The following is a 14,300-nucleotide window of genomic DNA, read 5'->3' as shown; positions in this document are numbered from 1 at the left end:
AACTTCATTTGCTAACTTTGCAAAAAGCAGGGTAATGCACACAGAAATGAACAAATTCAAACTCCTCACATACATGACTGGTTCTAAATTAGTTGCAACTGTTCAGGAAAAAGACACACATATCATTGTGGATTACTCTAGGAAAACATACTCTCAATCAATACACAAAAGTGATCAGCAAAACCCAGATGTCAGGCTGGAGGTCAGAGAACAACAGGAATCAGATTCAGCTGCCTGTAGAAGCTGGAATATTCACCCTGGAAATATGGTAATCAGTTCTGCTCCTGTCCCTACTCACCTACCCTGGGTCACTAAAAATTGAATGTAGAAATAGAAAAGGTCCAGAGAAGAGTGACAATGAATGTTATTAGAGGCAAGGGAAGACTTGCCATCTAAGAAGAGATAAGAGAAGGACTATTTAGTTGAGAAATGAGATAAATAAGCAGCACATTGATAGTAGTAGATACAACGAATGATCACGGGAAGGGAAACGCAGTGTTCTTTCTTATTCTTTCTCATGATACTCAGGCAAAAGGGACCTCCAACTTTTTAAACACATTTTAGCATATAAAATGAAACTAAGTATAATTAGTTCTCCCGAAGTACCCTGAAGACCTTAGCAGGATTTAGAAGGAATTACATATTTATATGAATAATAAGAATGCCCACAGCTGCAATTGCAGGATTAAAAAAAATAGGAAAGGAGATAAGAGCTTTCATCCACAGCCACATGGTTGCTAGCCATGTGTGAACTAGTCACAGACTAGAGAGGATAGGTAGAAAGAATAACAAAGACCATCATTGTCATCATCACAGCCTGGGTTACTGCCCAGCCTTGAAGCTTCAGTCACATGCCAGAACTCCACAGTGTTGGTGTGGTACCGACACACATCGCAAAGTCAGCCCTTGTGCCAGGGACAAAAGATGGAGCTGGAAAAGGCACTCAAGGACAAAATGGCTGCTGGCGAACGAGGCTGAGCTCGGCAGATATTAAGCAGCCTGTAGTTCACGGTGCTCTTCGGACCTGCCATGTCACACTCATGTTTTCCTAGTAGGAACTCAGGTTGAATCAAGGTTGCCTCTATACCTGCTCTCCTTATGCAATACCCCAACACAGCTTTATATGCTGGGGATGGTCACATGAAATCACTGCATGGGCAAGCAGGGCAGCTGGATGTTGCACGTGCGTCTTAGAGGTCTTTTCCAAACTTAATGACTCTATTCTATTCTATTCTGTTCAGGGGTACACTCCCACGTATGGGGTCCGTGAGTTGGGTCACCACAGAGGACGCCAGAAAATGTTCTTAAAAGCAAACAAGAGGTTAAGAGATAAACTTGGTCTTACAGATCCTTCCATACGCTGGTGCTACTGGAACCAGCAAAAATTACATTAGCCTGCACAGTAAGCAACAACCATGCCTTGTTACATCTTCACTGAAAGCATCTGGGCACTTACAGAGATTTCCAATCCCATATTATGACAATTACTTTGATGCTACGAGAAGACTCAGGATGAGATCCTGCTTCTCGCCTTCATGAGGAGGGAGATAGAATACTTAAGTATCTCAACTGGTCCTGGAGAAATGCAGGAGAGTATCTGGACTAGAAAAGAACTCCCATTCCTAACATGTGGGTTTATTGCACCAGCCAGTGCTGTTGCAGGTCGGACTGACAAGGCTCCTTTTGCAAATGTTGAATTCAGTCATTTTGACCTTGGCAGGTACAAAAAATTTATCTGGAGTCTGCTGCAAGGAGTTGCCCCTCCCACAGATCATCTTTTTATTATTTAAAAAAAAAAGACAGAGAGAGAGAACACAAAGATACAAAAAGCACCTAAGCTCCCTGAAAAGAAAAATAACTAATTAGGTGCTGGATCCTTCAGGAGACCAGAGTCTGGCAAGCAATTTGGACAGACATCCTTGCATTGTATTTTGCTGCATGCAATCTGCCAAACAACTGGGATTTGCTTACAGCTGATTAGAATAGAAAGCTTGCATATTATGCATGTCTAAGAGGGAACATAGCTTGATCTAATGCAAAATAAGAAAGATACTGTGTAGCAAGCATAAAATGGCTGCTCTTGCATTTTATGAAGACATACAGCAATGACCCTGAGCCAAACCACTTGAACTTTCAGACAATAAAAAGATCCTGCCTGCGTCTAAATTGTAAAGTGAACTTTACTGAATGCCTTTGCAAAGTGCCTGCACTCACAGATGTCAAAGCATTTCACAAGCATGAACAGCAAACAAAGATCCTAAAAAACCACTCCCTTCCTATGTCTCAGAGGACTCAATATTATTAAGTTGAACCTCCTACTGCAAGTTGCTAAAAACCTCCTTATGACAGAACAGAAAGAGATGGAAAATAATGTAAAGAAGTCACCTGATGTTTCCCTCTGCATTAAGATCAAGTATATCAGAACCATCCTGACATATTTTAGCTGATTTGCTCCTGAGAAATGTTCCATATTTCTGTAGAAAACTTGCTTAGTGCTCAACCATTCCTAAAGTTCGAAAGTTTTTCCTAATACCTAACACCAATCTTCCTTGGTAACCCAAGAGTTATAGGCTTTTAGCACCTTGCTCATCCTTTCTTTGGTTTGGCTCAGTCTCCCAAGCAGGTAGTAGATATTTTACCGTTGAGAACAGTGAGTCACCGAAAGGTTCAATGACATCTGAGGGTTGTAGGGACAGCAAAGCATAACTCTCCGCACTCCTCACCTCCCAGCAGGCTGCGAAACAAACCCGAGGCAGATGAGCAGCATTGCCGAGCCAACCGGTGGACATCATTATATCGATGAGAAACTGATGTTCTGTTTCTAACAATGTACAAGCCTAATGGAAGAGGCCGAAAGACATTACTTCCTGCTCTGTTGTCAGCTTGAAAAGGGAGAAACGCAATGAATCCAAAACTTAAATCTCCTCCAAAGCCTTGTACAGGAAACTTAGATCCCCTATGGGGCCGGTATTAAGGTTCTGCTAGAAGACATAACTAAGAGTAATGGGATGAAATTAACTAAGAAAATTTCCTAACTGAATTTCAGGAGCTAATAGAGCTCTCATTTTCCCCAGGGAAGCCGTGGAAGCCCCAGCGCTCAGGAGAGCTGCAGTAATAGCGCTTTCACAATCGGAAGAATTTCTAATAACGCATGTCAGGACTGATATCGCTCAGGGCCAGAACCATGCACAGGGCTGCGCTGGCCCAGCCCGCCACTGGCTCACTGGGACCATTGCAGAAGGTGCTTCTTTCAGGAGGGTAGACGATGCTAAACCTTCTACAGCATAAGCATGCAGCTGATAGAAATGCAACAGTGACTGGTTTCAGCACGGAGATGACCTTCCTCGCCAACTTGGGTCCGCTTTAAAGGGGGAACAAGAATACAACCTGGTCAAATTAGGCGAAGACCTTGGCAGCGACGCCAGGGTTAATACATTGCTTCTCCGTGGCAAAAATCAAAGGACACCTCTCCCGTGATGCCAGCACAACGGTCAGTGTGACCATGCTCTTAACCAAACCAGGAACTCATCCAACTCAAACCAAACAAAATCAGAACAAAACCAAGCAGATCAAAAAAACGCCATGGAAAATTTGTTACCTTTTTGTTAAACTTCCCCTTCCCTGTGCTCTCAGTTGGACATTCCTGTCATTTGCCCTGGGCCAGTTCTGGCACACCCTCATTGCACGGCAAGCTGAACCAATTCAATAAAATGCAGGGGGAAATAAAAAGAATTTATTTTTTCTGAACTGAGCTGAATTGGCTGGTATTTCAATCAGACAAGAAACATATCTGGTATAATGCAGGATGGCAGGAGCAGGGAAACTGAGGAGGAGGAACTGGGAAGGGTGATGAGACAGGATAACACCTAAGGATGAGATGGTGACAAATTGTTAATTCAGCTCAGCTATATCATGAAACTATACCCTCAGTATCTTGAGAAATCTAAACCCATTTTCTTATGAATAAAGTTGCCTTGGATCACAAAGCCAAGTGAAACACCTGACTCCATTTTGCCATCTATGAAATGGGGATAATAGGCATCTATATCATCTAGACTTATTTAACCCAAATACATCTTTACAAAAGGATGCTTCATGAGCACAGGCAAGTGTTAAAATAAAAAAAACAGACCCATAAAATCAAAGCAAATAACCCTCAACCAGAAAGCAAAGTCCCTACTCCCTAGACAAACTGAAATACTTTCAACTGATGAATTATTCATTTTGTTTAGAGCAGAATTTACAGTTATTTTAATTTAATCTTTAGATAAAACATATACTTAAAAAACAATACTCAACTCCCCCCTCCTCTGCCCCCCCCATCTGTAACAGCACTCGACAAAAGTGCCTTAAAATGGGTATACAGTCATTGATTCTGCTGCCAATCTTAGATGTTTTTTGCCTGAAAAAGAAGATAAACCTCAACTCCAACATACGATTAGAGGAGAAGCACAAATCACTTAAAAAAAAAAAAAAAAAAAAGGTAGACAAGACAACACAGCTTCATTAAAAAACAGAAAACCCTAAGGGAATTTTCAACTTCGTAGTTCTAATGAGGGGGGCTGAAAAGAAGTAGTAAAGCAGAGGAAAGAAAAAAAAAATTATCTTTGGGACAAGACGTAACAAAAAAGAACACGAAACTGAACCAGAAATAGACTTTCAAGTTTAACCTCAGGTTTTCACAGAAAGGACTATTGTAGTCTTAGCTCTGTTCCCAAAGGAGGGTAAGCCACACGACAACATCACCACACACAAAACTCAGCATATTTCATGAGCAGGAGGCTCAAGAAGAGAACAGGTCAAGGTTGATATCACTAGCACAGCAGCGAGAGGGAGCTTGCACTGCAGTTGTCTGAACCACACCTAGTCTGCAGTTAAATATAGAACTTTACTTTCTGGAACTATTGCTCCTCTTAACCTTCAGAGCATAAATATTTGGAGAGATATTTAAAAAAAATAGAAAGGAGAGGGGAAGAAGGAGACCTGAATCTATTGTCCAAAATCTAAGCCTAGCGACTAATAAACTACCCTGGGAGAATTTCCAAAAAAGCAGTAAAGACTGGAGAATTGAATTACAGAAACCACAAGCAGCATTCTGGAAATCCAGTATAAACCAATTAGTTTCTTTAATACACATACCCGGTATGCAGACACTTATGTACATTAGACTTTTAAGTATATGTGCTGGCCCTAACTTTAATCTTAATTATATCAGGTTGGCACCAATATAATAATTAATTGTACTGGAATTCTTGTTGATTTAAATCTTTTATAAAAGAGAAACGAGCCCTTCAACCCTCACCCTTCTCATTCAGTTCATGGGCCATATCCTGACCAGTGTCATGCATTTTCAGTTGGAGAGCCTGCTGCTAGAAGCAAATCTCTCTAATTTTTTCAATTAAATTCAGATTCTTTCCTTGAAGTGCTCTCAGCTGGTTTGACACATCAACTTTTAGCAACTGCATTTCTTACCAACTGAGTCCAAGTCAAAAGCACATACCACAATTAACTGATAGAGCAGCCCAAGACTTTGATCCTCACCCAAAAAATGTTTATAGAGCTTCGCAGCAAAGTTTCACAAGTTTATAGGAAGTAGTAGTTCTGCATTATCTACACAAGAGTTTCCATTAAGGTCTAGATGCAACCCTCTTATCTTCAGGCATTTAACTAAATCACCAAAGTTGGGTCTAACTGCAGAAGGCTCCTCTTGTAGCCAGAGAGAAAGGTGCATATAGCCCTCATACGACTTGCACTAGTGGGACAGAACTGTCTTCTGGATCCGTATTTCTCATTGCTGAATAGCTAGAAGCCTAGATGAACAAGCACTTTACTGAGGTTCCCAAACACAAAGCTCAAAACTAGGTGCCTAAATCCCTGTGTGCACCAACAGCACATCAAGATGCTGCAGGACATACAAATGCAATGCAATGAAACTTGTGTTTAAGGAAAACAGTCCATTAAACTGAGGAAGATGCCTCCACTCACAGTCAAAATCCTTCAGACATAAATGAAAATTCCAAATAAATGGCACCAGACCACATGCAATGCCAAACACCATTTTAGTGGGCCAAATGCTTATTCCTGACCCTATGGCACCAAAGTGAACCTGATCTGTTTGGGCCAGACAGCCAGGAGTCTGGTTACCTTCATCCTGGCTGCTGTTATGAGTCATATTACAGACAAGCCTGGAAGACTCCAGTGACTTGTAAGTGAAATTAGTTAGCTTCTTCCTAGGGCTCCCAAGAGAGTGGTTTTCTCCCACTCTTTCAAAACTTGTCACATAAAACAACTCATCCTTACAGCTCAACTAGGCCTATTAAAGTGTAACAGTTAACCATATTCCCAAACTTGCTTTATGGTGTAGTTTCATTGTCATACAAAGCTTTTACTACGGCTCGAGTTAACTGTGTTCTTGCCTCAGATAAAACTCCTCAGCCATGCTTCCCAGTACCCACACACAAGGCTCTGAAATTCAGTGCTCGCGGTGACCTAGCAAGGGCTTTGCAAAATAATATTAAAGGCAGCATGAAGGCAATGTTGCCGAAGTCTCCATTAAACAGCAGAATAAGAAGAAAACCCCAGCAGCAAAGACCTTACAGAGCACAAGACACAGCAAACAAAACCAAGAATAACAAAGAAGAAGAAATAGGGTAATGAAAAATCAGATCAAGTGATTATGTATCTGCATACACAACTGGATGATTTCCAGTGTCAGCACCAACTTGCCTCTTTCCATATACAGAACCTAATCTCACACCTTTCTAACAGACACATACCAAACCATTACAGGTTGTCTGACTTCTTGAGAGTGTCACAGCAGATACTGACTTTAGGAGAGATCTGAAGGAGGAGAGGTAGAGCTTCCTTGCTTAGCTTTCTCTTACTGCTCTGTGTTTCCACAGCACCTAGCACAAAGGAGTCTAAGGCACTATCATGATTCAAACAGCAAATAATAGTAGTTATCGCACTTTAGGTCAGACGGAAACCAAGAAGGAAAACACCCATGCCCAAAGAGCTCTAATTCTACTTCAGAGTAACTAAGTATTTCACACACAAGAGGGTTAATAAGGAGATGGTACTGTCCTGAAGGTACACAGAGCTGTAACGTTTCTGTCATTCGACATACTGCGATCAGGACAGCCATACAAGCATTTTGAAGTGCTAAAGATCCTATACTGTACATTGCACTGCCTGTGCAGAGGGGGACACTAGAAAAACCCAGTCCCCTGTAGTAGCAGATTTCAGGTTTTTGCATTAGTTGGGTCTTGCAAAGCAGAACAAATTTCAAACATTTACATTATTTCCTTTGGGGAAACATTCAGCCAAAGCTGAAAACATCAGTGCAGTGCCAGGACAGGATAGGGAAATAAACACTTAGTTACTGGTCTGAGCCCTGCAAAGACCCCGTGATGGCCTGTGGCCACATGGAAGTATGTCCATCTCGTGTGTAAAACAGCTTGGGTCTCTGAGGGAGCTCAGTATTTTGGTCTTAGCTTAGGCAAAAGGAGACACTCTCCTGCTCCTAGTCAGTTCCAAAGACCCTTGTGCAAGCAAGAGGAAAGAGGAGCATTACAGAAAGGGCAAAAGCACATCCTAAAAATCTGCTGGCCAAGGACTCAATGGAGCTGCAAGCCAGAGAGGAGTGTAGCGCACACCGAGTCATCTGGTGCTTTCATGGAAAGGAGGTTCCTCATGCTCTCAGAGGGAAGAAAACTCCTCCCAGCCATTTAGCCCTTAACAGAAATAAGCATTCATCCCTAAACTACATTTGAGTTCACTAGCCCTTTTCTGTTATTCAGTATTATCCACAAAAGAGACATTACTGTAAGCAGAGGGAAAGGCAAAGCACATAGGCAGCCAGGAGACCAGGCTCAGAGAGTGCTTCGTCTCTGCAGGACTGAAGAGCTGGGAGCTCTAATGATCACCTGCCACTCTGCATATGTATTTGAAAGATCCACTTTGCTCTGTACTGTTCCCAGCTCATGTAAAAGGGTTGTAAGAGCCTTTTTGGACAAGGAATCTACTGCTTGTTAGATAAAGTTCTGCATCCTGAACAATTATAGCACTGCCAAAATGCCAGTATCAACTATAAAATAACATGATACAAATGAGTAAATAAACCAGTAAACTGGGAAAGGAGAAATGTAGAATGTAAAGAGTCTGCAGACCCCCACCAAGACAGAGCCTGGATTAGGCTAGATGGAAAGCTTTCTGCAAAAGCAAAGGAAGAGCTGAACACCAATACTCTCAGACTGTGCTAAGGACAAGATGTCTTAGGGGCTACAAAAAATGAGATATTGTCCAGAGCAGTGTAACAACTTTTTAAACAACAAAAGGGGTGAAATAGCATCTCCTACTCTATCTTTTAGAATCAAATGATTACACTGTTATTAACTTGCATGATGCTAAAGCACATCCATAAAAAATGAAGCTAGTGTTCACCAGAGCAGGAAAACGGATATTTGTATTGGCTTTAAAATGCCCATCTCCAAAACCCCAAAGTCACATACCTTTCCATAACAGCCAGGCACTCCTTTCTCCATGTGAACCGACTGCCTCGCCGTAGTCTGAAGGTCCCAGAGGTAGCTGTGACTGGGGGAGGCGTCTGTCTCCATTCTGGCTCTTCTATTGGGATAGGAGCGGGTCTCATGCTTAACGTAGCCCCTAAGAATAATAAATACTGTGTTTCCTAGTGGATTAAAAATCATGCCCATTTTCACACTCCTGCTCATGAAAAAAAGACAAGACAGATGATGAAACCATTCAAACTAAAAAAATAAAGCATCAACAAACAAAGACACCTTAAAGATACACAAAGCCAGCTAGAGTTCCCACTCCCAACCTCCAAGCCAGAGAGGTATCAGGTGACCATGGAAATCTAAGGGAGACATGACTGAGCTGACAGCCACTTAGGAAAAGTTGTCCTGTCTTCATCAAGAGGAAAAATGTCTTACAGAAAGGGTGAGCTATGCCCCAGCTGAGATTTATTTAGGTTGTGCTACTACCTCTTCTGCCTTAAAATGGGAAATAGCATGTTTCTATTTAATTGTACAGCAGTCTCAGGAAGCAAAATGTAAATCTATACCAAAGGTATTTCAATGTGTCTGAAGAGCTGAGTAAACACGAAGTAGCTCCACCTACAGAAACACACCCTGTGACCTGTGCAAACACGGGCTCCTGAGTGCCAGGTTGCCTGAAAAAGTCACTGAATGCAGATTAACAACACACCTTTCCTCTTCTGTCCCCCTTCTATGGATATATTTCTCCTTTCAAGAAGCCTGAGCTGGAAAGCATCAAGCAAGAGACAGGACTTGGCAAAATGCCTTCAGGAAAGGCCCTTTGAAACTTACCCCTGATTCTTTTCACAACAGCCTCTCAGTTAATAAATCAAGACACACTGGGAGACTGATCTTTCATACATCCCTTGGTGAGGATGGGAACCTGGTATAGGACATTAGTACATAAAACAGGGTATGTTCTGAAGGACAGCTTTCTGCTCAGTGACTTCCCCTGGAGGGAAGAAATAGCTGTTCTTGTGTGCAAAAAATAAAAAAAGCCAGTTGTATCAAAAGATAAATCACGACCTATATCCCATATGCATACTGAGTTCAACTGGAATTCATGCACTGAACCAGCCTGGATAGATCCAAGAGAAGCAGGCAGCTCTGCTCACAAGAGGAATGTAGTATTGGGCATACGTAAAAGCAGGGCTGAGACAGCAAATCCCTCTGGGTACACAGACTTGCTCTGAATGGTTAGGATTTAATCATAAAAATATACTGTGTTAGTGAAACAACACTGCTTGTTTTATTTAAAACAAGGTAAAAGGGTTAAGGGAACTTAGAGTTTAATCAATAAACAAATTCCTACAGTCAAAAAGCAAGAAATTAGCTATTTATGCATTTGGCTGTGTTCCTTTCCAGAAGTGCACAATAAGTATTTTCCTTACTGCCAGGGGCTTGCATCTGTGTTAGGTAGTGGAGCCCAAAATAATTTTAAAATTTTACCTGGGAGAAGTCTATGGGAAGTGAAGCCCACAATCTCTGCCTTGCATGCACAATGGACGATGAGTCTTACTAATTCCCAGCTAACGAGCCTACACAGATTACTTAAGTTTTATTGACATATGAAATATTTCCTATATTGCCAATTTATTGGGAGGCCATTTCAAGGCAAGATCCTTATCTACTCTTTCTAGTACATGCAAAGTTTAGGGGTCCGGGTCAGTATCAAGTTGCTAGGCTTTAAATGCTCTTCAAAAACTAAAAAAAAAAAAAATTAAAAAAAATTAAAAATCATTTAAAAAGAGGCAGGGGAAAATGCGACAAGAAATTAGCTTTCCCTGCAATGTCTTAGCAATATACTTTCCCTACCTGATGATGTCATGTCACAGGGAGAGTATAGGAATATCAGTGATACCTAACATCAAGGTAAGAGATGCAGAGATTTTTCAGACAAAAGTTGAAAAAAAATCTGCATTTAAAGCATAAATTTGCTCCTGCTACTGATATGTTCACTTACTGAATATAAGATGCTTTTTTTGTTTTAGTAGCCTTGCTAGATCAATTCACCTATTTCTCTTTTCTATGGGATAACATCAATGTCAGCAGCAGATAAGAGAGAAGTATGCTGAGAATTACAAGCAAGTACCCACCACTGTTTTTTGCATACACATAAAGATGGAAGCATCTGAATGCCTACAGAGGCCCAAAATGCGCTTGGATCTATGAGCGTCAAAAGTGGTGGATGTATGCACTGCTGCCACATTTGATAGGGTAACTATGGACCTTTTCTTCATCGCCCTCAATTAAGTGAGCACTTGGGGATCCCGTTTATTCTGCTATTCCAACGCTTCACTGCAATATTCTCGCCACCCAGCTCCACTTCTTTACAACTTAATAAGTTACATCCTAGTTACTAGGTCAGATTCTTTTTCCAAACCCCTCAGCTTTTAAGAATAAGTGAAACCTCTCTTGAGCAGCATGAGCAGAGCAAATGCAGTATGAGATTTTCATCTTAGTATATGCATCAAAAAGCAAGACTTCTATAAGGGGTAGAGAGGTGAACCATCTGGGAAGAACTCCTTTCACAGAGAAAAATGAAAAACGACATCTCTCACTACCTGCCAGTGCTGAGTACCTTTTGCAACTATACAGAATTTTCTTTGTGCAAGCTAGCATTTTCTCAAATGTGGGATATGACTTCGGGGGTGCTGCAGGTGGGTCTTGGGGAGAGAGGGAAAGAGCGGTGCTCTCCAACTGGAATGCAGCTCTCTCTCTGTACGCAGAATTCCTCACAGCAAAGGCCTGCCTTCTCTCAGCACATCCCAGACACTATCCTAAAGAAAGAGCACTGCTCTTAAAAGCATCACATGCAATTGCTGATCCGCATCACATGTCTCCAAGAGGCCCTGCCATACAGGGGTGATGTGCAGAATGGTTGGAGCAAGCCTCAGGCCACGTCCCAGCTCCACGAAACCATTTAGTAGCAAGCCTTTGCAGCAAGTACCTATCATATATTATACTGATAAGAACAGATGTCACACTTTATTTTTAGCCAGACTGACCTGAGATCACATGATAAACACCCTTCAGTTACTACTGAGCTAGGCTAGATTTGAATCAGCAGCCTGCACAGCAAAAGGTTCCCTACAGAGCTCATTGCTTGGATGGAAAGGATCAGAGCAGGGACTATTTTCTCTGCGGCTCTGTAAGATAGTAAATCACCAACAACACGTTTCCAGTGCAAATCTCGTGGGATATCCAGCCCCTGATTTCTTTTTTTTTTTTTTTTTTTTTTGTAGGCTTTTCTTTTATAGCTAAACAAGAACTGCTATGGGAATAACACAAGAGATGCTATATCTTGATAATAACTACCTTTCTTTTTCCCTTTTGTTCAAGGAGGAAGAGCACATGGTTTTCTCCAAGGTGACCATAGCTGCCTTCCTATTACAGAAGACTGGCAGAAATAAATATCCAGCCTAAATGGAAGCAGTCTGTATCCATCTGTAACTTCAACACATCATTTCTAGGTGCTGGCTTCAGTTTGCAGTACACAGAGTCAAAAGACATGCTAAAGTCACTCCGTAACAAACCTTCCGCATTGCCCAAGACTTAGTGCCAGCCAAACTAATCGGGCTAACAACTACCAATGTAAAAAGAAGTATTTATTTATTTATTTATTTAAAACCCATGGGCTCTGAAAAAATAGTCAGAACATTAAGGGACTCTATGCACTCATATACTGGCTTCTGAAACATATACTATTTATCTACTGCCAAATTGCTCTCAGTCCTCTACAAAACACAAGACATGTGGTGCCTGTCCGAAAAAAGCTCAATCTAAATGAAAAGCATCCCTATTAATTGGATTAAAGATCTTTCAAACACTAGCATTTAGCATTGACTTCTTCCCTTCAACAAAAAACTGCCTTTCACCCTAATTGGAGGCTGTTTCCAGAAAAATTTACAATCACTAGCACGCTGGAATTCACAGCATTGCTATTAATTCCGACATCACTCCTACCAGGAAAACGTTGATCAAGAGATTTTTGAGCAAGATTATTGCATACAGTAGGAAAAGGGGGGGGGGTGGTGTTTCTGATCCATGAGACTTAACTATCTTTTGCAATGTTCCAGTCTGCTGTTGTCTGAACACTCGCCACCAAAGATAGGAGAAATACAGAAAGTACCCATGCAAATAGGCAATCAAAACCAAGCGAACAACAAACAGCATATTCAAGAGGCCAAAGCAAGCTGGCAAATAACAAACATGATGGAATTGCTGAGTCTCTTCTGTATAGGAGCAACAACATCTAGTAACACCTCAACAGCAGCAACATCTCAAAACTGCCATAAGGCTGCACAACACAAAGTTCTTTGGTTAGCAGATGCAGGACTGCTTGTGGATGATTTAAAGTGGTATATAGCACCATTATACCTTTGAAAAAAGAAAAATAAAATCTCTTTTGATGTATTTATAAGTCATCTTTTGTCCCCCATATTATTAGAAACTCCTGGCTGGGTGCAGTATATAAGCATAGTAAAAGACAGACCCTGCTATGAGGACCTTACAGGCAAGGTAGGCAAGTCATACACAGGAAAACAGTCTCATCTTTATCCTGGAGATGGGAAAATGAAGTGCAAAGGTGAAGTAATTTGCTAAGAGTCGTACAGAAAAACTGGCAGAGCCAAGGAAAGACTACAGGTCTGCTCAGTGATCTCCAGTCCTTTCCTCACGGAACAACTGTTCTTTCTCAACAGTTCATAAATTGATTATATCTGGTGTCCTAGTCCTTCAAAACTGCTTCAGTTTTGAGCGAAAGTTTTCATTCCATTACTACACAAACAAATTCAGTCAGAAAATGGACTTACTCTGAAGATCAAATTTTCCAAAATAAGGAATTAAAGAAATGGGGGAACTAAGAGTTCCCAAAGACTTCACTTTGCCCATTGTTAACTCAAATGCGTAGGTGCTTCTGTGCAGAGACCTGACTCTATCACTCGAAGAAGGATTGAGATTTTATTCCCAGCAGCTGGAATTGGAAAAGATGGGATATGAGAACAGAAAGCCAAATGTCACTTTCTAGTAAGTAAGTGAATAGAAAAACCACATGCCAGTCATTTAATCTCTTAAATTCCTTCAAAGGAGGACAATCTTTTACACTCTACAGAGAGTGCAGTGACAGCATCACTTCTTTGTGAACATGGCAGGAGGCTCTACTGATTTCCTCATTTTCTGACTCTGAAGAAGGCAGCAGAACAGCTAGTCAAGTCTACTAATCACAGGATACTGTAAGTAGTATCCAAAACTTAGGCTCCAAATTGGTTTTAGAACAGTAACTTAAATCCAGGATGCTCTGGAGAAGGTTGGTAACTCCCTTAATACACTGTATACACTTGCACATATGCATGTTAATTATCTCTTATCTAGCCACTCTGACCTGCAATATAGTAGATGGCAATAATTCAAAGCAGTGGATTATCCTACAATAAATAACACAACCATTTTCCTCAAGCAGACTTTTCCAACAGCTATGGGAAAACCGAGGGTTCCCCCCTTTACCTCAGACTCTAAAAAGAAACCAAATGTTACTTGGTCCTAAAGGGAACTTAAGTGCATCCAAATAGTCCCTTGGCATACGCAGAGAAGCCATCTTGCCTTTTACACTTCTTAAAAATTCTGTATAAGATCTCTCGTTTGAAAAAGGGTTAAACTCAAACAACCACTTTTCAAGAAATTTTTCCATGTGTATAAAGAAAAGAGAACAAGACCTCAGCAAGACAGTGCATCAGAAAAATA

The 14,300-nt window shown here is 41.1% G+C and overlaps 1 protein-coding gene across 13 annotated transcripts in view; it reads right to left on the bottom strand.

The window, feature by feature from the left end:
* HMBOX1 (homeobox containing 1) overlaps window positions 1-14,300 on the bottom strand; it is a 112,476-nt gene that overhangs the window by 23,448 nt on the left and 74,728 nt on the right. For all 13 annotated transcript variants that reach the window (XM_069805520.1, XM_069805522.1, XM_069805518.1 and 10 more), the window contains exon 6: window positions 8,511-8,664. In XM_069805520.1, the coding sequence (XP_069661621.1) occupies window positions 8,511-8,664 (154 nt within the window). The remainder of the gene's footprint in view (window positions 1-8,510; window positions 8,665-14,300) is intronic.

This window comes from Haliaeetus albicilla, chromosome 18 (assembly GCF_947461875.1).
Source record: "Haliaeetus albicilla chromosome 18, bHalAlb1.1, whole genome shotgun sequence".
Classification (NCBI taxonomy): domain Eukaryota; kingdom Metazoa; phylum Chordata; class Aves; order Accipitriformes; family Accipitridae; genus Haliaeetus; species Haliaeetus albicilla.
The sequence above is the reverse complement of the archived record's forward strand: the minus strand, read 5'-3'. Positions and strand labels throughout refer to the sequence as shown.